Below are 23,850 nucleotides of genomic sequence, written 5' to 3'. Positions count from 1 at the left end.
ACTTAAACCTATCCATTTCCCTTTTTAAATTTTCTAGCCTACCTGCTCGATTAAGGGATCTGACATTCCACGCTCCGATCCGTAGAACGCCAGTTTTCTTTCTCCTGATAACAACGTCCTCTTGAGTAGTCCCCGCTCGGAGATCCGAATGGGGGACTATTTTACCTCCGGAATATTTTACCCAAGAGGACGCCATCATCATTTAACCATACAGTAAAGCTGCATGCCCTCGGGAAAAATTACGGCTGTAGTTTCCCCTTGCTTTCAGCCGTTCGCAGTACCAGCACAACAAGGCCGTTTTGGTTAGTGTTACAAGGCCAGATCAGTCAATCATCCAGACTGTTGCCCCTGCAACTACTGAAAAAGCTGCTGCCCCACTTTAGGAACCACACGTTTGTCTGGCCTCTCAACAGATACCCCTCCGTTGTGGTTGCACCTACGGTACGGCCATCTGTATCGCTGAGGCACGCAAGCCTCCCCACCAACGGCAAGGTCCATGGGGGGGGGGGCGTTAATTTTATACTCTCTTTGAAATATACAAAACAAGAACGAAAATGTACGATTCACACTATACCGTGAGGCAACTTTTTACATCTGCGTTTTATCTTTTGGTTTATAACGCATATCTACTGAAATGTGTTAACTTTCACGTCTTTTAATTCTTGATTTCATTATTTACCTTATTTTACTTTGCGATGGAGAACTCTCTTTGACCTTGTTTTTCATGTACTAGCCTATGACATAAGCACACGTCAGGCAGCTAAACAATTTTTTTTTTCGTTCCACCCACAACCTTTGTATTTTACGGTAGTTGACAAACGGCAATTAGCAACGCCAGGTATGTGTTGGTCTCATATTTTGTTATTGATCGTGTAATCTCTGTTAGTAGTGTTTGTAATATCACACTTTTTAATTTATTTTGTTGTTACCTCTTTTTCCTGTTCGAACTAGTTCTGAAGATGATCTGCAGCGCCATCCCAACAAGATCACCTGTCCGATCTCCTGCGTACTGGCTGGGCTCTCGCAGCTGTGACTCCTGCAATGTTGGAACGTGTGGACACACTCATTCGAGATGTTCAACGGATCACTATCAAACAGCTCGCTGCTCAACTGGACATCCCTGTTGGCAGTGTTGAGACACTCGTCCACCAACTGGGGTATTCAGAGGTGAGTGTGACCGCTGGGTTCCTCGCAGCCTAATAGTGGACCATAAAAGGCAACGAAGGACCATCTGTTGGGAATTTCCTTGCGCATTACGAGACTGATCGTGACATTCTTTTGTCTAAAATCGTCACAGGCAATGAAACATGGGCTCGTCACTTCGGACCGAAAACAAAACGACAGTCTATGTAATGGTGCCACACCGGCCCATCTGAGGAAAAAATTCAAAGCCCCGTCCTCAGCCGGTAAAGTCATGTCTATGGTCTTCTGGAACTGTGATGGGATTATTCTATTTGATGTCCTCTCCATGGTGCAACGATCACCTCTGAAGTCTATTGTGCTCTCTTCGGAATTTGAAGAAACGATTTCTGTGGTGTCACCGCCAGACACCACACTTGCTAGGTGGTAGCCTTTAAATCGGCCGCGGTCCGTTAGTATACGTCGGACCCGCGTGTCGCCACTATCAGTGATTGCAGACCGAGCGCCGCCACACGGCAGGTCTAGAGAGACTTCCTAGCACCCGCCCCAGTTTTACAATCGACTTTGCTAGCGATGGTTCACTGACAAAATACGCTCTCATTTGCCGAGACGGTAGTTAGCATAGCCTTCAGCTACGTCAATTGCTACGACCTACCAAGGCGCCATTACCAGTTACTATTGATATTATGAATAATGTACCGTCAAGAGCGACGTTCACCAGTTATGGATTAAAGTTAAGTATTCCACCAGCTACGTCCGTTTTTCTAAAGTCTAAATTCCTTGTCCTGTTCCAGACCTCACGCCAGCCTGCGTGAGCTAAAACGCGTGACTTTCGGCTTCCTCTAGTATACCGGTGTTGACTCTCCTGCCAACCCACAACAATTTCAGCCTGTTCGTCACCATAAAAATGCAAACCAACTTCTCCATGACAATTCAATGCCGCACATGAGTCTGTGCACCTGAGAGAAGCTCACAAAACTTCAATAGGCGGTTCCTCCTTATCCACCATACAACGTTGGCTCCGACGTTGACAAGTAAGTTGGTACCACATCGGCACGAATCCGCCCGGCGGATTAGTGTCGAGGTCCGGTGAACCGGACAATCTGTGGATGGTTTTTAGGCGGTTTTCCATCTGCGTCGGCGAATGTGGGCTGGTTGCCCTTATTCCGTCTCTGTTACACTAATGTCGGCGATTACTGCGCAAATAAGTTCTCCGCGTACGCGTACTCCACCATTACTCTACCACGCAAACATAGAGGTTACACTCGTCTGGTGTGAGACGTTCCTTGGGGGGTCCACCGGGGACCGAACCGCACAATAACCCTGGGTTAGGTGTGGGGAGGCGAGGGGTTGAAGTGGACTGCGGTAGTCGTCGTGGGGTTGCGGACCACTGCGGCTGCGGCTGGGACGGAGCCTCTCCTTCGTTTCTAGGTCCACGGTTAACATACAATACAATACACAGTTGGTACCATGTGGTACTAGAGGCCCTCCCAGTAATGTGTCTTAAGGTCTTCGCACTGAACGAAGATTATGTTAAAAACAGAGTTTTGCAGCCAAAAGATTTGGGAATAATATGTACTGGAATCCTGAATAAAACCAACCTGCTTTCAGAAAAATAATGTGCTGCATTAGTTACTGATCGCCCCTCTTATTTCGACGTTCACTGCTAATCTGATTACAAACGAAAAATCTAGAAAGCTCTGAGCTCTACAAGCCTCCACTAGCGTTGGACCTTTGAATCACAATCACTTTTTTCTTCGTGCTACCAGCCAGTACCAAAACCTACTAAAAATGTCAGTACAGAAAGTATTGGTTTTTATCAAAACATCACCTGTCTCACAGCAAAATAACATGTAGACATGGCTTATAAACAAATCTTTCTGGAAGGGCACATTTCAATTTGCAGCGGAGTTTGCGTTGGATTGAAACTTCCCGGGAGACTAAAACTGTGTGCCGGACCAGGGCGAGAAACCAGATCCTCACCTTTCCGGCCAGGAAGTTTACTTTTCATTACGAAACCGTAGTTGAGTTGCCACTCCTAGAAGGAAAAGGAAATTCTGTCCACTCTTCTAGCATGTATTTCGAAAGTAGACGTAAAAAGCGCTAAGTGTGCGTATACATTCTGTGAGAAACAACATCGATGACAAAAGTGGTTAATTGTAAGAAACAGATGGCATTGTCAAGAAACTGAGTCTACTGGACAGCACTATCTGATTAAAAGTATCCAAACATCCTGTGAAATGCGGAATTGGCCACTAGATGTCGTGAGAGGCCAGCCCGCCAGTATAAAAGGGCGCGAGTGTTGTAAAAGAGCAGTAACAGCAAAATGGGTTGGTCACGTGTTCTCAGTGACTTCGAACTTTGACTAGTCATGGATGTCGCTTGAGTAACAAATCCATCAGGGACATTTTAACACTTCTAAAGTTGCCATAGCGTGCACGTATTAAAACAGACGACGACACTGCGAACACTGCGAAATATTTTTTGCTGGGGAGTGACATAGTGAACGAACAACACAGGTGTTTCATGAATAGGTCAAAGGAACACAGCCCTGGTTTATTACAGTGAGATAACACATCTTTAACAAAACTTTCAATGCCCATCTTTCTGGAATAGCAGGTACCAGACCTTTTCTGACATACCCATTTAGCATATACGCTCCATACTGATGAACGTGTGTGTTGTGTTTCGTGAATGTAAATTCAGCTACTTAGGGGGGGGGGGGGGGAATCCAGAATATTATGGCAACGTAGATGAAAAAATTTGATGACCAAATATTGGCCATCATCGAATTTACCCTCATCTTGCTGCTCTGTCGATTGTTCCCAGGCTTCATCCATTGCAGGTGCTTTGCCGGTTTCAGCCTCCTGGTCATCTAAGATGCGTAGCACCGCGTCCACTACATCACCTCGGATCTCTCCCGTTTTCCTCCGATGATCCATCACCTGAAATTTGTAAAAGAACATATTAACAGAAACAAAAAATCTGAGAGGAACATTTTGTGAGCCCTGAACTGGCACTGCTGATGTTACATATATTTCAGAATATAAGAGATATGATAGTGTCCTCACTTCTTTCTACAAACCTCCACCATTTCGCTCAACAACCGTCAATATAAACCTGCAAAGGTTGAGTACCTACTTGCGAAAGACAGCACAGTACAGCATTTTACATCGGCTTCTAGAAATAAATAATAATATCCCAGACAAATTAGTAAGAATACAAGCAAATGAGGAAAAATTTATAAAGTTTTGAAACTTCGGGAAAACACTCATATGGGATATAGTAATAAGAAACAGAAAAGTTCCACTTCATAAGGGGGGGGGGGGAGGGAAGGCGTCTCCCTTACAGAGCTCTTATTAGTAAATATATTCCTCGCAAAATTGTACACAAAAAAGATCTAGTGCATCTTTTCACTTATACGGATGGTATTTGAGGTATAAGCATTGGAATAGTATTCTGTTAACGTAAAAGTTTGCAGTTTTTTTTTGTTTGGTTAGCAAAGTATTTAAATGAAAAGCGTAATTACGTATATGGAAATATTTCGTGGCCTGTATATTCTACTTGATGATATTTATTTTTCGATCAGTATTGTTGAAATCAGGGTACGTGCCAACAACGAAAACATCAAGTTCCCCTTCCCACTCACTCAGCGCTCCTCTACCACTATTGTCGCTGCCGGTTTTTTCTTATCTGTGTCCAGTTCAATTGAGTTAATGTTGCGATCTGTCAAAGTAGTGCCAGAGTGTTCTGCTTTTGTGGCAGTATTCATCAGTTTGTGGTGTTACGAAGTGCTTCTTCTTAGTCTCCTTTCTTTTGTCTGGACTGAGAAAACAATAGTGCTATATCCTACTACCTGTTTTATTTGTGGTAAATCTGATCCGGAAGCAGAGACATCAGTAGTGACGAAGGGCTTGGAAAACTCTGATACGCGTCAGCAAGAAAAGGATAGATGGGGCTCATAATCTTCTACAGAACGCTGGACTCATTGAAGTGCATAAGGTATGTCGACGTGAATATATTAAGGAACATAATAAAAGGAAACTAGTTAATCAGAATGTTGCACAAGCAGCTGATAAACGTTTGAGATCCTGTTCCTCTTATCCATTCAGTTTCAGAAAAGGCTGTTTGATATGTGCTGAAAAGTGTGACGCAGAGGCGGAAACAATAAAACGACTCCATAAACACCGTGGAATGTTTGAAGGTCGCTCTATAACTCTGAAACATAGGCTACGCTACTTGATAAAGCAGTGAAACGCGATGATGATTTCGGTAGAAAGGTTGCCGACGGCGTCAACGGTGTTTTGTGTTTAGTAGGTGCAGAAGCCCGTTATCATCAAGACTGCTACGCTAAATTAGTGTCGAGCCGCCTCCTCTGTTCGAAAAAGAGGCCGCCGTCAAGATACCAACTTTGATGCCGCTTTTCAAGAATTATGTAAATTTATAGATAGTCCAGAGGAATGTCAATTTTCGCTGCTCAATTTGTTGCAGAAAGTTAATGAATTTCTACCAGAAGCAGAGACAATGACTATAAAAACTCTGAAAAACAAACTGACTTAACACTTCGGTGATGGGGGTTTTGTTTACCACAATGCCAAAAACTCCTCCAGTTGTACGTTTTCGTGGCAGTGGCCACAAACTTTTGAATCAATGGTGTAATGAACGAGCTGTTAATGAAAAAGATGAGAGAAAGCTAACAGTAGAAGCAGCAGCAGCTGTCATGCGCGAAGATATAAGAATGACTCCTTACAGTATTGCCGATTATCCAGATATCAATGACTTGACAGAGAATGCTGAAGTTAGGGTTCCTAACACTTTACAAACATTTGTGAAGCGTGTGGGTCTGTCAAAAAAGAAAGGTGGTGAACAGTCCCCTTTAAGAAATATACAGCAATATCCTATGCGATTGTGCTAGCTAGCTACCAGGCCTCATTCATTTATCTCCCCACTGCAACTTCGTCTTACAGTGTACTCGTCTCGTAAAGTGGGATGAAAAAACATTGCTGAAATTGTCTCGAATGTGGGTTTCTGCTCCTCATATTGCACTGTAGCTTTATTTGAGGCTTCTGCTGTTAAGTTCTGGAAATCCAATATTTCAAATGATTCATTCTTATAGTTCGTTTTCGATAATGCTGACTTCAATATTGCAACAATGACTGGGCAGAATCAGGTGTGTGACTCCAGCGAGAGCGATGGAACATCAGAAAGTAACGAAACTCTCTGTCACGTCGAGCTCTACTGAATCAGCAAGTGCCCAAAAAATTAGTCTGCTAACATTCCAAAGTTAGAATAGAGTTTGTAACAGAAGAAATTGTTTTGCAAATGCCTACTCAGAACAATCATTCACTACAGCAACAGTTCTTACCAATCACGATTTTACTTAGATGATGGGAAAGTTTTTACAGCTTTCTATTCCTGCATGGCAAGGTTTTATATAGAAAATCATCTTATATGTAATCAAATGTGTTAGCGCTTCCATTCAACAACAACCCGCCGTCAGATTATAGCACAATTTTAACTGCTTTAACTCTTGCCATCGCGGAAAGTAAGAAGACCACACAGCAAACGTACAGTACGTCGTCAAACATTTAGCTGCGACGAAACTAAACTGCTGAGCCAAATTCGTTAGAGATACAGGTGAAATATGTATACAAATACGTGTGAAATATATTACACATACGGGAATTAGTTTACATCTCCACCAGTGTGCAAAGCCACGGGTACAAAGCTCAAGCTAAACCCCTGGAGTGATTAGCCCATGGAACGATTTCAAACGAATCTATTACACATATTAGTTACAATCTCGCAATAAATACTGTGAGCTAAGAACTACCACGCCCCTGTTGGCGTGAGCGTGAAAACGTGGAGAGAGAAAGTGGGGGAGGGGGGCGGCGAAGGAAGAAATGGACAGAGAGAGAGAGAGAGATGGAATTAGAAGGGGAAGGAGCAGATGGAAAGAGGGGTGAGGAGGAGCTGATGGACAGAGAAAGGTGCTGGAGGAGATGGATAAAGAGGAGTGCAAGAGGTAGAGAGAGGAAGGGTGAGGAGAAGATGGACTAATACAAGACTGGAATAAATACATGCCTGGGCGACGCTGGGTACTCACCTAATACGAAATAAAATCCTGAAAATACGAATTACAAATGGATTATTACTCTCAAGACATAGATAATAAGTTAATTGAAGTCAATAACGCAGAATAAGGCAGTGAATAAAATAAATTCCACCTCAGCGTTTGATTTATATCCGAAAATGAAGACTTAAAAGCCCGAAACACAGATTACTGACGGACTGCTATTCATAAAATACACATATTTCTCTATCTGTGTGCCACGTGAAAATATTACGAATTCATTAAAATTTCCAAAACTTAGTTTTCTTCGAAAGTTCGGCCCCTTTTGCTGTTGGTACTTCAAAGATTTACGAGATAGAATAAATGAATTATTTTCATAGCTTCAACTGGTCCAGCATTAGGGTCGCACTGTAGCTCGTAGAGCAACTAAGTCTAAAAATTGCTAACGACATTGTTCAGCACAAGCTCCTGGTGGAAGTGGTTTGTCATTACGTTCATTCATATCCGTCACTGAAGTGTCATGAGGCACTGCAGTGACTGTGCAGGGGCGTTCTTTTGTCAGAGTTCTTATGAATGAACAGGAATTTAAAAATCACTTAATAAAGGCAAGGCCTCCGGCCCAGATTGTATATCAGTCAGGTTGCTCTCAGAATATGCTGATAAAATAGCTCCATATTTAGCAATTATATACAACCACTCGCTCACAGAAAGATCCGTACCTAAAGACTGGAAAATTGCTCAAGTCACACCAATACCGAAAAAGGGAAATAGGAGTAATCCGCTGAATTACAGGCCTATACAACTAACGTCGATTTGCAGTAGGGTTTTGGAACATGTACTGTATTCGAACATTATGAAGTACCTCGAAGAAAACGACTTATTGACACATAGTCAGCATTGTTTCCGAAGATATCGTTCTTGTGAAACACAACTAGCTCTTTATACTAATGAAGTAATAAGTACTATCGACAGGGGATGTCAAATTGATTTGTCTTGTGACAGCCAGAGCGAGAGCACCAGCAGCAGCGAGTACTGTTTGTATAAAGCGTTTATTTTGCATTTTGTTTACGACCTTCCACTAAGGAAGGGATTCTATTTGTGTTTATCTGCTCTGCATAGTAACTAACAGTTCTTGATAAAACTTTACGTAGTTTTCGTGTTAGATTTCTTAGTGTTTTCTTGATCGTTTAGAACAGAAAGCGCCCTAAAACCGTCTTTTGTTTGTTTCGCGGCCGTTAGCCACTAGTCACTTGAATCAGCAGTTGTCTTGTGACAGCCAGAGCGAGAGCACCAGCAGCAGCGAGTACTGTTTGTATAAAGCGTTTATTTTGCATTTTGTTTACGACCTTCCACTAAGGAAGGGATTCTATTTGTGTTTATCTGCTCTGCATAGTAACTAACAGTTCTTGATAAAACTTTACGTAGTTTTCGTGTTAGATTTCTTAGTGTTTTCTTGATCGTTTAGAACAGAAAGCGCCCTAAAACCGTCTTTGTTTGTTTCGCGGCCGTTAGCCACTAGTCACTTGAATCAGCAGTTGTCTTGTGACAGCCAAAGCGAGAGCACCAGCAGCAGCGAGTACTGTTTGTATAAAGCGTTTTTGTACTTATTTGCTGCGCTTAGCTTTTAAATAGTTTTTCTGGGAAAACCTAGCGTAGTTTTCACGTCTCGTATTTCAGTGAGTGTTTCTTGATTATCAGAGTAGCTCATCAGAAGATTATCTTGGGAATTTGTCACCGTATAGGGTAGGGTAAACATAGTCATGTGTAGGGACTGTGGTTGTTGTGAGCGGACGCAAGGAGAATTGGCCACTCTTCGGGGGCAGGTGGAGGCTTTGTCTGTTAGGCTCATCGAGCTCGAGGCGCAGGCGTCGGCTCGTAATGGCGTTGGGGCAACTGTGGTGAGACCTATGCCTACTTCGGTGGCCTTGGAATCACATGGAACCCCTGATGTCGCTGCGTCTTCCGGCAGTGAGCATCTTACCGGTCAGCCATCACTCCAGGGTGAATGGCGGACAGTGGTGGGCTCGCGCGTGCCTGGCCGAAAGGCGAAGGTGGGATCTGGCCGCGTGGCAGCTGCCTTACCCCTTTCCAACAGGTACGGGGTGCTTCCTAGTGGTGATGACATCGTTTCCGAGCCACCACAGGATGCCTCGCCTGTTGGGCCAGTGGCCGATTCTCCGGCAAGGTCCCGACAGTCACAGAGGGCGGGCCTATTAGTTATAGGGAGCTCCAACGTTAGGCGGGTTATGGAGCCCCTCATGAAAATAGCGGGTAGGTCGGGGAAGAATGCCAGTGTGCACTCGGTGTGCTTGCCGGGGGGTCTCGTCCGTAATGTGGAGGAGGCCCTTCCGGCAGCTATTGAACGCACTGGGTGTGACCGGCTGCAGATAGTAGCACATGTCGGAACGAATGACGCCTGCCGCTTGGGTTCTGAGGCCATCCTTGGTTCCTTCCGGCGGCTGGCTGATTTGGTGAAGACAACCAGCATCGCACGCGGAGTGCAAGCTGAGCTTAATATCTGCAGCATAGTGCCCAGAGTCGATCGCGGTCCTCTGGTTTGGAGCCGTGTGGAGGGTCTAAACCAGAGGCTCAGACGACTCTGCGACTATAATGGTTGCAAATTCATCGACCTCCGTTATTGGGTGGAGAACTGTAGGGCCCCCCTAGACAGGTCAGGCGTGCACTACACACCGGAAGCAGCTACTAGGGTAGCAGAGTACGTGTGGCGTGCACACGGGGGTTTTTTAGGTTAGAGGGACCCCCCCCTTGGGCGAAACGATAAAATACCTGACGGCTTACCAGAGAGGACATTATCATCGTTGATAAAGAACGTCCGTCCTCAGAGACCAAAAACAGGAAAACTTAACGTAATATTGGTAAACTGCAGGAGTATCCAGGGCAAGGTTCCTGAATTAGTATCTCTTATTGAAGGAAATAGTGCGCATATAGTATTAGGAACGGAAAGTTGGTTAAAACCGGAAGTGAACAGTAACGAAATCCTAGACACAGAATGGAATATATACCGCAAGGATAGGATAAACGCCAATGGTGGAGGAGTATTTATAGCAGTAAAGAATTCAATAATATCCAGTGAAGTTATTAGCGAATGCGAATGTGAAATAATCTGGGTTAAGCTAAGTATCAAAGGTGGGTCAGATATGATAGTCGGATGCTTCTATAGACCACCTGCATCAGCAACCGTAGTAGTTGAGCGCCTCAGAGAGAACCTGCAGAACGTCGTGAAGAAGTTTCGTGATCATACTATTGTAATAGGGGGAGACTTCAATCTACCAGGTATAGAATGGGATAGTCACACAATCAGAACTGGAGCCAGGGACAGAGACTCTTGTGACATTATCCTGACTGCCTTGTCCGAGAATTACTTCGAGCAGATAGTTAGAGAACCAACTCGTGAAGCTAACGTCTTAGACCTCATAGCAACAAATAGACCGGAACTTTTCGACTCCGTGAATGTAGAAGAGGGTATCAGTGATCATAAGTCAGTGGTTGCATCAATGACTACAAGTGTAATAAGAAATGCCAAGAAAGGAAGGAAAATATATTTGCTTAACAAGAGTGATAGGGCACAAATCGCAGAATATCTGAGTGACCACCATCAAACGTTCATTTCTGAGGAAGAGGATGTGGAACAAAAATGGAAAAAATTCAGAAACATCGTCCAGTACGCCTTAGATAAGTTCGTACCGACTAAGGTCCAAAGCGAGGGGAAAGATCCACCGTGGTATAACAATCATGTACGAAAGGTACTACGGAAACAAAGAAAGCTTCATCATAGGTTTAAGAGTAGTCGAATCATAGCTGATAAGGAAAAGCTGAACGAAGCGAAAAAGAGCGTAAAGAGAGCAATGAGAGAAGCATTCAACGAATTCGAACATAAAACATTGGCAAACAATCTAAACAAGAACCCTAAAAAGTTTTGGTCATATGTAAAATCGGTAAGCGGATCTAAATCCCCTATTCAGTCACTCGTTGACCACGATGGCACCGAAACAGAGGACGACCGAAGAAAGGCAGAAATACTGAATTCAGTGTTCCGAAACTGTTTCACTGCGGAAAATCGTAACACGGTCCCTGACTTCAGCCGTCGCACGGACGCCAAAATGGAAAATATTGAAATAAACGATATCGGAATTGAAAAACAACTGCTATCACTTAGTAGCGGAAAAGCATCCGGACCAGACGAGATACCCTTAAGATTCTACAGTGATTATGCTAAAGAACTTGCCCCCTTTCTATCAGCAATTTATCGTAGATCGCTGGAAGAACGTAAAGTACCTAGCGACTGGAAGAAAGCGCAGGTCGTTCCCATTTTCAAGAAGGGTCATAAATCAGATGCGAATAATTATAGGCCTATTTCGCTTACGTCAATCTGTTGTAGAATAATGGAACATGTTTTGTGTTCTCGTATTATGACGTTCTTAGATAATACAAATCTCCTTCATCATAACCAACATGGATTCCGCAAACAGAGATCATGTGAAACTCAGCTCGCCCTATTTGCCCAAGAAATTCACAGTGCCGTAGACACTGGCGAGCAGATTGATGCCGTATTCCTGGACTTCAGGAAGGCATTTGATACGGTTCCGCACTTACGTTTAGTGAAAAAAATACGAGCTTACGGAATATCGGACCAGGTTTGTGATTGGATTCAGGATTTCCTAGAAGAAAGAACACAACATGTCATTCTTAACGGTTCAAAATCTGCAGATGTAGAGGTAATTTCGGGAGTACCGCAAGGAAGCGTGATAGGACCTTTATTGTTTACAATATACATAAATGACTTAGTTGACAACATCGGTAGCTCCGTGAGGCTATTTGCAGATGACACGGTTGTCTACAAGAAAGTAGCAACATCAGAAGACTCGTACTTATTCCAGGAAGACCTGCAGAGGATTAATGCATGGTGCGACAGCTGGCAGCTTTCCCTAAACGTAGATAAATGTAATATAATGCGCATACATAGGGGCAAAAATCCATTCCAGTACGATTATGCCATAGGTGGTAAATCATTGGAAGCGGTAACGACCGTAAAATACTTAGGAGTTACTATCCGGAGCGATCTGAAGTGGAATGATCACATAAAACAAATAGTGGGAAAAGCAGGCGCCAGGTTGAGATTCATAGGAAGAATTCTAAGAAAATGTGACTCATCGACGAAAGAAGTAGCTTAGAAAACGCTTGTTCGTCCGATTCTTGAGTATTGCTCATCAGTATGGGACCCTTACCAGGTTGGATTAATAGAAGAGATAGACATGATCCAGCGAAAAGCAGCGCGATTCGTCATGGGGACATTTAGTCAGCGCGAGAGCGTTACGGAGATGCTGAACAAGCTCCAGTGGCGGACACTTCAAGAAAGGCGTTACGCAATACGGAGAGGTTTATTATCGAAATTACGAGAGAGCACATTCCGGGAAGAGATGGGCAACATATTACTACCGCCCACATATATCTCGCGTAATGATCACAACGAAAAAATCCGAGAAATTAGAGCAAATACGGAGACTTACAAGCAGTCGTTCTTCCCTCGCACAATTCGTGAATGGAACAGGGAAGGGGGGATCAGATAGTGGTACAATAAGTACCCTCCGCCACACACCGTAAGGTGGCTCGCGGAGTATAGATGTAGATGTAGATGTAGACATAGTTTTAGATTTCCAGACGACTTCCGACACCGTTACTCACAAGCGTCTACGGAGTATCGCCTCAGTTGTGCGAATGGATTCCAGATTTCCTGTCAGAAAGGTCACAGTTCGTAGTAATAGACGGAAAGTCATCGAGTAAAACGGAAGTTATATCCGGCGTTCCCCAAGGAAGTGTTATAGGCCCTCTATTGTTCCTGATCCATATTAACGACATCGGAGACGATCCGAGTGGCCGTCTTACATTGTTTGCAGATGATGCTGTCATTTACCGTCTTGTAAAGTCATCAGATGATCAAAACAACTTGCAAAATGATTTAGATAAGATATCTGTATGGTGCGAAAAGTGGCAGCGTCTAGTCTACTTTCCCAGAATAACATCAAGAAGGTGCCGAGCCAAAGATCTTCACCAGACAAGAGTGGCATCAACAACGTCAGCAGCCCTTCCTACGTGAGACGCGCAGAGATCTTTGAAATTCAACCAGAACAGATTTCAAGCATGGTCATCAGGAACTTTTTGCCACCATGCCATCTACATTCCTTCTTTCGAGACAAATGTTACCCATTATTTTTTTCCCGCCGTTGGAGCCTGAAACGTTTGAATCAACAATCATCGCTTCGGCTACGGAGGTGGACGAATTCATGGGAGCTCCTTGTATTTACCTGCCCGTACAATAAGCTTAATGAGTCACACATTAAAGATATTTCTAAAAGTTATACACCAACGAATATACAAAAAAGTAGAAGAAGGTATAAGTGAAACACAATTCGGTTTTAGAAGTTCCCTCGGTACAAGAGAAGCATTGTTTGCTTTTAACATATTAGCGCAACGATGTATGGAGGTTAATCAGCCACTATATGTGTGCTTCCTGGATTATAATAAAGCATTTGACAAAGTTCGTCATGATCATCTCATAGAATTGTTAGAAAAGAAAACACTTGATAAGAAAGACATCCGCATTATATATAACCTCTACTACAATCAAACCGCAACCGTGAAGGTAGAAAATGAGTTATCGAATGATATAGAAATAAAGAGGGGTGTGAGACAAGGTTGCGTTCTCTCACCCTTATTGTTTAATATGTATTCAGAAGACATATTCCAGGCAGCTCTATCAGATGAAATAGCTGGCATTAAAGTGAATGGGCTAAATATTAACAATGTTAGGTTTGCTGATGACACTGCACTACTAGCTGGAAACCTCAAAGATCTACAATTACTTCTTGACAAAGTCGCAGAAAAAAGTGAAGAATTTGGCTTGACTCTTAACGTAAGCAAGACTAAGTTCATGGTGATATCTAAAACACACCAACAAGAAAATCTTACAATCAATAGGGAAAGAGTCGATCAAGTACGTAAATTTAAATATCTCGGAACAATTGTAAATGAGGAGATTGAAAGCTCAGAAGAAATTAAATCGAGAATAGGACAGGCCAGAAGTATCTTTAATAAGATGAAAAATGCATTCTGTTCGAGAGACATTTGTTTAAACACAAAAATGAGGTTGCTAAGATGCTATGTATTCTCAAAATTACTATACGGAATGGAAGCGTGGACATTGAAAAAGAAGGACATGAACAGTTTAGAAGCTTTTGAAATGTGGGCATATAGAAGAATACTTAGAATTAGTTGGGTGTCGAGGATTACTAATCAAGATGTCCTAAGAAGAATGGGAAAGGAAAAAGAATTAATTAAAACTATTAAAGTAAGGAAGCTACAATATTTAGGCCATGTTATTAGGGGAGTAAATTACAAAATATTGCAAATAATACTAGAAGGGAAAATTTGTGGGAAGAGAACGAGGGGTAGAAGACGGACATCCTGGATTGACAATTTAAAAAATTGGTACAACTGCTCAACGTCAGAACTCCTTAGATCAGCCAAATCAAGATCAGAAATTGCCATGATGACAGCCAACCTTCTTAGAGGAGACGGCACATGAAGAAGAAGAATTGTTTCACGGCCAACGACTTGGCATGTTTGGCATTTTCAAGGACTGGGGCTATTAGCCCAAAAAAGGAGTAGCAACTTTATTACCAACTGAATAACCATGGGAGCGAACATCACAAATCTGGAGTATATCCAAAATAAATTCGGCAGCTCTGCATAAACATTTTTGTAGACGAAACTACCAAGATTTCCGCCACATTTTTCGTAGTAGGCAGGCAGTTTCAGGCATAACGAAATACACTTATGTAGAAATCAGTGGTAGCATGAAATACACATAAAACATCCCACACACTCAACAGGAAAGAAAACGTACACTTCAGAATGTGATTGACGAAAGGGGGATAAAATGGACCGACGAGTTCTCCTCAGGAACTTTAGCAGCCAAAGCTGGTGTGTAACAATGTGGACATACATTCTATACCTAATTTCTATCAATGTCATTTCTACTAGCTTATAAATTCTTTGCGTGCCTCATCTGAACAGTCTTTACGAATGGAATGATAGTATTCTTCATTTCTTCCTATCTTGTACTAGTCAATTTCTGCTTGAATACCATAACCAACCTCTTCTACGATGAACTGAACTTCAAAGCACGCAGTGCTTTACTAAATCTAGAGGTACACTACTGGCCATTAAAATTGCTACACCACGAAGATGACGTGCTACAGACGCGAAATTTAACCGACAGGAAGAAGATGCTGTGATACGCAAATGATGAGCTTTTCAGAGCATTCACACAAGGTTGGAGACGGTGGCGACACCTACAACATGCTGACATGAGGAAAGTTTCCAGCGTTGTTGTGATGCCTCGTGTGAGGAGGAGAAATACGTACCATCACGTTTCCGACTTTCATAAAGGTCTGATTGTAGCCTATCACGATTGCGGTTTATCGTATCGCGACATTGCTGCTCCCGTTGGTCGAGATCCAATGACTGTTAGCAGAATATGGAATAGGTGAGTTCAGGAGGGTAATACGGAACGCCGTGCTGGATCCCAACGGCCTCGTATCACTAGCAGTCGAGATGACAAGCTACTTATCCGCATGGCTGTAACGGATCGTGCAGCCACGTCTCGATCCCTGAGTCAACAGATGGGGACGTTTGCAAGACAACAACCATCTGCACGAACAGCTCGACGACGTTTGCAGCAGCATGGACTATCAGCTCGGAGACCATGACTGCGGTTACCCTTGACGCTGCATCACAGACAGGAGCGCCTGCGATGGTGTACTCAACGACGAACCTGGTTGCACGAATGGCAAAACGTCATTTTTTCGGATGAATCCAGGTTCTGTTTACAGCAGTATGATGGTCGCATCCGTGTTTGGCGACATCGCGGTGAACGCACTTTGGAAGCGTGTATTCATCAACGCCATACTGGCGTATCACCCGGCATGATGGTATGGGGTACCATTGGTTACACGTCTCGGTCACTTCTTGTTCGCATTGACGGCACTTTGAACAGTGGACGTTACATTTCAGATGTGTTACGACCCGTGGCTCTACCCTTCATTCGATCTTTACAAAACCCTACATTTCAGCAAGATAATGCACGACCGCATGTTGCAGGTCCTGTAAGGGCCTTTCTGGATACAGAAAATGTTCGACTGCTGCCCTGGCCAGCACATTCTCCAGATCTCTCACCAACTGAAAACGTCTGGTCAATGGTGGCCGAGCAACTGGCTCGTCACAATACGCCAGTCACTACTCTTGATGAACAGTGGTATCGTGTTGAAGCTGCATCGGCAGCTGTACCTGTAAACGCCATCCAAGCTCTGTGTGTGACTCAATGCCCAGGCGTATCAAGGCCGTTATTACAGCCAGAGGTGGTTGTTCTGGGTACTGATTTCTCAGGATTTATGCACCCAAATTACGTGAAAATGTAATCACATGTCAGTTCTAGTATAATATATTTGTCCAATGAATACCCGTTTATCATCTGCATTTCTTCTTGGTGTATTAATTTTAATAGCCAGTAGTGTAAAATACCGAGAAACACTTTTTGATGAAGAGTGATAGTCACTATGAAGGTGATAGCGATCCAGTGTTATGAGATTTTTTTTAAAAACCACTACTGACTTTACCAGTTTCAATTATTATGATCATCTCCATAGAGATAAGCTACTTTCACGAAGGAAGATCAACCTGAAGATGATCATAATGATAGAAACCGGCAACAGAATAAACGAATATTTGCCATCACAGACTGATGTAGGTCGTGGTATTACAAAATTTCAACACTTTATGATCGTTTCGCGTCCAGTACCGCCAATTTTACAGTGATAGAAACATCACTGACAACATAGTAGAAAGTTCGTTTTCAGTAAATGATATCACATCTCAAAATTGCACAACATGGAATCAGCCACGCTCTCCTTTGGCACAAACTGAGATGCTGTAGTACCTCCGTCGGTAATGACGGAACCCTTATAGTATCACTTCACTGTCTGACTTTTAACAACAGTTTCTCAGGAATGGGTAGACATATTAAGTTGAAATTTATGTTACATAGGGAGGTCTATAGGCCCTAATACGTCAATGCGGTCAAGAGATACATCCACTAATATCACATTTTGATACTCTCAAACTCACTCCTCAAAACCTATAGAGTACTTCCCGTTGACCTAGAATCATGATATTTGGCAAGAAGCAAGTTTTCAAAGTATAAGTAAAGGAAAAAATCCGAAAATGGTTAATTTGTAATTATATCACGCGAAACATCCCATTTTTTGTCATTTGTTATCTTCTGTCTGTCTTCCTGTCTGTTTGTTATGACCCCTTTTTCTCGGAAACGGTTAAACGTATCACGTTGAAATTCATGTCATTTAAGTCCGAAGGTTTTAATGAAGAAGGTCGCATTTAAGCATTGAAATGTATCATTGCTGACAGGTGAAAATTTGTGCCGGCCGGGACTCGTACCCAGATATCCCGCTTTACGCGGTAGGCTGTCTTAACCACCACGGCCGCCCGGACACGCTTCACTTCCGACCCAACTGTCCGCCGGTTGCACGCGACTGACTCAGCGGCCACACCTGGCTATGAACCCCTTACACTCTGTCCCTGAAGCGCGTATGAGATTGTGCTTGGTGTGCATCGTTGGCCGTCGTCACCTTATGTACAAATACGGCCTTTTTGCAGCGTAAAGGATTTAAGCTTTTTCGTCAATGCAGTCAAAAGATTCGGCACTTTGTGGCACATATTTTGACATATTGCCAGTATCGATATCCATGACAGGCATAAATCGTCGAAATTCTCGATTCCAGGGATGGATGAAGTATCCACACTTATGCTCATAAATTAAGGATAATTGTAGGATGTGGTGCCACAAAACGTGGCACTACACAAAACTTGCGCTAATAGCGTAGGCACACACTACACAGATCTGTAAGTCTTTGGTATTGGTGATAAGTTGCGAAAACCGTCACGAAACACATGTGCTACAAAACGCCACTGTTTCCTGCGCATGTAACCCGACATCAATATGGGATATGATCACCATGCACACGTACACAGGCCGCACGACGGGTTGGCACACTCTTGATCAGGTGGTCGAGCAGCTGCTGACGTATAGCCTCCCATTCTTGCACTAGTGCCTGTCGGAGCTCCTGAAGTGTCGTAGGAGTTTGAAGACGTGCAGCCATACGTCGACCGAGAGCATCCCAGTCGTGCTCGATGGGGTTTAGGTTTGGAGAACAGGCAGGCTACTCAATTCGCCTGATATCTTCTGTTCCAAGGTACTCCTCCACGATGGCAGCTCGGTGGGGCCGTGCGTTATCATCCATCAGGAAGATGGTGGAACCCACTACACCCCTGAAAAGGCGGACATGTTGGTGCAAAATGACGTTCCGATAACCTGACCTATAACAGTTCCTCTGTCAAAGACATGCAGGGGTGTACGTGTACCAATCATAATCCCATGCCGCACCATCAAACCACGACCTTCACACAGGTCCCTTTCAAGGACATTAAGGGGTTGGTATCTGGTTCCTGGTTCACGCCAGATGAAAACCCGGCGAGAATCACTTTTCGGACTATACCTGGACTCGTCCGTGAACATAACCTGGGACCACTGTTCCAAGGACCATGTACTGTGTTCTTGTACACCAGGCTTCATGGGCTCTCCTGTGTCCAGGGGTCAGTGGAAAGCACCTTGTAGGTCTCTGGGCGAATAAACCATGCCTGTTCAGTCGTCCGTGGATTGTGTGTCTGGAGACAACTGTTCCAGTGGCTGCAGTACTCCGTGGCCATCTGTGGGCACTGATGGTGAGATATCGGTCTTCTTGTGGTGGTGTACACTCTTCACGACCCGTACTGTAGCGCCTGGACACGTTCCCTGTCTGCTGGAATCGTTGCCATAATCTTGAGATCACACTTTGTGGCACGCGGAGGGCCTGTGCTACGACCTGCTGTGTTTGACAAGCTTCCAGTCGCCCTAGTATTCTACCCCTCATAACTTCATCAATATGTGTTTTTTGAGCCATTTTCAACACACAGTCACCATTAGCACGTCTGAAAACGTCTGCACACTTACTCGCTGCACCGTAATCTGACATGCACCAACACACCTCTGCGTATGTGGACGACCGCAGGTCAGTTGCACCGCTTGCTCATACCCCGAGGTGATTTAAACACGCAAACCGCTCACCAGAGCGTTGTTTCACCATGTAGCAGTATTATTCTTAATTTATGAGCATGAGTGTATATACACTCAATTCAGAAAAGAAAGAAACAGGACACCTTGAAGGACTAGAGGTAGGATGTTCATATTAACAGGACACATACATTAGTTTGTTCTGCAGCAATGATAAGTATTTTAGTCATCACGGTTCAGCATGTGTCCTCTTTCCGAACAGGCACAGGGTCCTCCATGGCCCCTGATAACTTGTTCCATGCACGATGGCATCGATGCGTGTAAGCGCGAATGGCGTCCTGTGGTATAGCCATCCATGCTGCATTCACCTGGTTCCAAAGTTTATCTGTGATGGGTGGGATTGGGTCACAGCGCATCAGCTGTCTTTTCACCATATCAAACACATTTTCGATTGATGACAGGTCTGGTGATGTGGCGAGCCAAGGCAAAAGGATGACATCATGTGGGGTGTTTTGCAGAAACGGTATGGCTACCAGTCGAAGGATGTCGCTCCCGTACATCACACTGGTGATAGTGCCCTGTATACGCAGCAACTGTGATTTGTGAGTGCATTTGATAACACCCAACATCATAAGGCCTTGAGTTGGCGCTGTATGTCTTGTGCGAATGCAGTCACTGTGATGCCAATCCCCATACTGCGGCGAACCAAAATTCGGTTATCATCTTCAAACAAACAGAACTTGAATTCGTCCGAAATACTATCTGATGCGATTCCTGTCAGTGTGACGTTATTCCATTCACCATTTCCGTCTAGCACGTTTCTGCGCACTCGTCAAAGGTGGGCGTAGAATTGGACGACGCGCACGTAACCCAGGCGCCGTAATAAACGGCGACGGACTGTCACCCCTGATGGTGTACGAAGTGTTCCACCGTTGCGCCAGAGTCGAGGAGGTCACAGAGATGTCCTGCAGTGCCATTCGGATGAAGTGTCGATCTTCTCGTGGAGAGGGGGAAGGGGGGAGGAGGGGCAGAAAGAGGAGGAGGAGGAGCATGTGGTGGTGGTGGTGGTGGTGGTGGTGGTGGTGGCCTGGTTGGTGCGACCTGACGCATCTCGTTGTGTTCTACGGTCTTCCATGAACCATTTTGCACATACCCGTTGAACTGCCGATCCTTCCCACACGAGCAGCAATTTTCCGGGTGGATGGTTCAAAATGGCTCTCAGCACTATGGGACTTAACGTCTGAGGTCATCAGTCCCCTAGACTTAGAACTACCTAAACCTAACTAACCCAAGGACATCACACACATCCATGCCCGAGGCAGAATTCGAACCTGCGACCGTAGCAGCAGCGCGGTGCCAGACTGAAGCGCCTAGAACCGCTCGGTCACAGCGGCCGGCCCGGGTGGATGCATCACATTTTCTCAAGCTAATAATGCGCCCTCTTTCAAACTCACTGATTTGGCGGTACGGTTTGCGCACACGTCTGGAAAGCATCCTGCATGCCTGATCAAATCGCACTGATCCATTACCTTCGGTTTATAGCGACAACGAGAACCGCAGATACATTTTACCGGTAGGTGGTGTTGCGGCACGATACCGATGTTGATCTTGAACACATGGGCTGAAATGGTACAAATTTTGATCATTTTTACAGAACATACTAATGTACGTGTCTTGTGAATATGAACGTCCTATCTCTAGTCGTTCAAGATTTTTTTAACATGTGTATACGTAATTAAGTTTGTTCAGAACCGTCGGTGTACGTACCCTATTCGCATTTATCTGAATTTTCTTTTTCCACCTGCTTACCTGAACAATCTTGTCGAACAAGCCTTTCTCCGCATCGGAGGATGTGAACTTGAAGGGCAGGAACCTCAGCAACTGCGGGGCGAGGAAGAAGACGGCGTAGGCCGGCCCAGCGAAAGCGTCCTTCCGCAGGAATCTGTGCAGCTGGCGACATACTGGGGAGTCTTCGTTCTTCAGGGAGCCGCCCTCCACGCCAAGGAAGATGGAGCACACGATGTCCGCCGTGTAGCACGTCAGTACCTGGCGCACGTCCACGGCGCTTACTGGAACAGGGGCGGCCACGCCGCGTCTAGTTACCGCGTTACACATACTGTAATCTCTGGTTTTTGCTTTAGTCCTTAGGTTCACACGTGAACAACATATTGCATCTCATCAAATGTATCTGGACACCTCCATGCAATGCTGAATCCACCACTAGGTGTCGCGAGAGACGGACGCACCTTTATAAAAGGAGGTGGATACTGTCGCGTTGTCAGTCCTTCGACTGCGTGTGGCACGACGGCCTCGTGTACAGACTTTTTGTACACGGGGTACCGACGTCGCACGTGGTCCTACTGCGCTCGTATCTCTCGGGCCGCACATTCCACATCCGAGCAGATGGTGGCACCTCCACCGACCGGCAGATTCGAGCGGGAGTGCCGCAGGGCTCAGTTCTCGGCCCCCTGCTGTACTCCCTGTACACCGCCGACGCACCGCGGGTGGCACGCGTGGAGTTAGCGCTTTATGCTGACGACACTGCGTTGTTCACCCGATGCATGAATGCGGCCGCCCCCTCCAGCTCGGATGTGACGTCCTGTGCGCCTGGTCCACGAAGTGGCGCCTAAAGTACAACGCTGCGAAGAGCCAGGCTGTCGTCTTCAGCAGGAAGAGGCTACCTCCGGATCTGCCGCCGGTAACGATCAAGGGGGGCCCCATCCCATGGTTGCGGACCGGCAAATACCTCGGGGTCACACTGGACAGGCACCTGACGTGGCGGCCCCACGTCCGCGACGTCAGAGGGCGAGCAGTGGGGAGACTACGAGCGCTGTGCCCGCTGCTCAACTCCTCGTCTACACTACCTCCACGCCACGGCCTCTCCATGTACCTGGCCTTGGTACGGCCAGTTCTGGAATATGCGGCCGTGGTGTGGGGCAATGCAGCAGCGACGCACATTGCGACGCTCCAACGCGTCCAGAATAGCGCGCTGCGACTTGCGCTCCACAAGCCGCCTCGCTACCCCTCGAGGCTGCTCCACGAGGAAGCAGGAGTGTCTTTCCTGCGGGATCGCTTCCGGCACATCGCCAGGGTGTTCTACAACAGCGCATAACACTGACAGCCGTCTAATTCGTGGGCTGGCCAACAGGTCCACCACAGGCCGACAACACGTTGGCCCGACCTACTGCGGGAGTCCGTAGTTCCGATGACGATACAAAGAGCGTTTCTGTAGCCAGGGACGCTCAATGAGGACAGCTCGTCACGATAGGTCCCATTGCCAACACCATAGGTCAGCGCAGAAACAGCAGGTCCGATGCTTACACTGCCTCTACACCTGGCATATGTCGCCAGTGTTTCACAGCGAGCGAGCGTGTTGTCAGTAGAGAAGCAGTAACGGCACGATGAGTCGGTCAAGAGAGCTCAGCGACTCATCGTGTACTAGTTATTCTTTGCCACCTGGCGAAGAGATCCATCATGGACATTTCAACTCTTCTAAAACTGCCCAATTTGACTGATGGTGATGTGATTGTTACGTGAAAACGCGAAGGAACAACCACAGCTAAACCAACACCAGACTGACCTCATGTAGTGATGGACATGGAGCGTCAAGCTTCATGAAAGGTGGCCGCAGAAAATCGAATAAAATCAAGTGAAGGAATCGCCCTTAAGTATCAAATGTGCAGTTAGTAGAATAACTGTGCACAGAGATTTAGAAACAATGGAGTAAAGTGCTCGAGCAGATCCTCATGAACCACACGTTTTTGTAGATCATGCGGAGCGATGCTTGCGGTGGTGGAAAGAGTGGCACAGATGGAGAGTGGATTAATGGGAACGAGTGATTTGGACTGACGAATGATGATACAGACTTTGGCAGTCCAATGGTAGGTTTTGGCTTTGGCGAATACCTGCAGAACGTTACTTTCCATCATGTGCAGCGCCAACAGTGAAGCACAGAGGATGTGGTGTTAGGATATGACGTTGGGGTTTGACCCCCATTTGGGCTTAAACTCTAAATGGGGAAGGATGTGAACACATTTTACATCACTGTGTAGCGTGCAGAGTGGAGGAACATTTCGGAGGCGATGAGTTTATCAGCTGGACACGCAACCTGACAAAGCAACATTTGTAAGGCAAGTTTTGAAGACAATAACTTTCCTGAAGTTGACACTGCTGCCCACAGTCCCGGCCGGAATTGTCCAGCGAAGCCATCACGAAGTCGATAGGTGGACACACCCCTATATTAATATCCACTAATAGGTGTCCGGATACTTTTGATCAGATAGTCTAACATTTCTGTGCTAATACGACCGTGAAAACTTTCACATGTGAGTAATTGCCATTCGGCATGAATGGAGCCCATCCAGTCAAGCACTGTAGATACTGGAGTGGGAAGGTGTTTCCGGGATGGGAGAGCGACTGTTAAGTGTGTTGGGAA

General features: G+C 45.2%; 1 protein-coding gene across 1 annotated transcript in view; it reads right to left on the bottom strand.

The window, feature by feature from the left end:
- The window catches only part of LOC126101261 (cytochrome P450 6l1-like), a 90,489-nt gene that overhangs the window by 45,943 nt on the left and 20,696 nt on the right, over nt 1-23,850 (bottom strand). The window contains exons 2-3 of the mRNA XM_049911948.1: nt 21,225-21,510; nt 3,938-4,085 (exon numbers count right to left, since the gene is read on the bottom strand). Coding sequence (XP_049767905.1) covers nt 3,938-4,085; nt 21,225-21,510 — 434 coding nt within the window. The remainder of the gene's footprint in view (nt 1-3,937; nt 4,086-21,224; nt 21,511-23,850) is intronic.

The sequence above is a fragment of the Schistocerca cancellata genome, chromosome 9 (assembly GCF_023864275.1).
Source record: "Schistocerca cancellata isolate TAMUIC-IGC-003103 chromosome 9, iqSchCanc2.1, whole genome shotgun sequence".
Lineage (NCBI taxonomy): Eukaryota > Metazoa > Arthropoda > Insecta > Orthoptera > Acrididae > Schistocerca > Schistocerca cancellata.
Note: the sequence above shows the minus strand (reverse complement) of the source record. Positions and strands in the feature narration are given on the sequence as shown.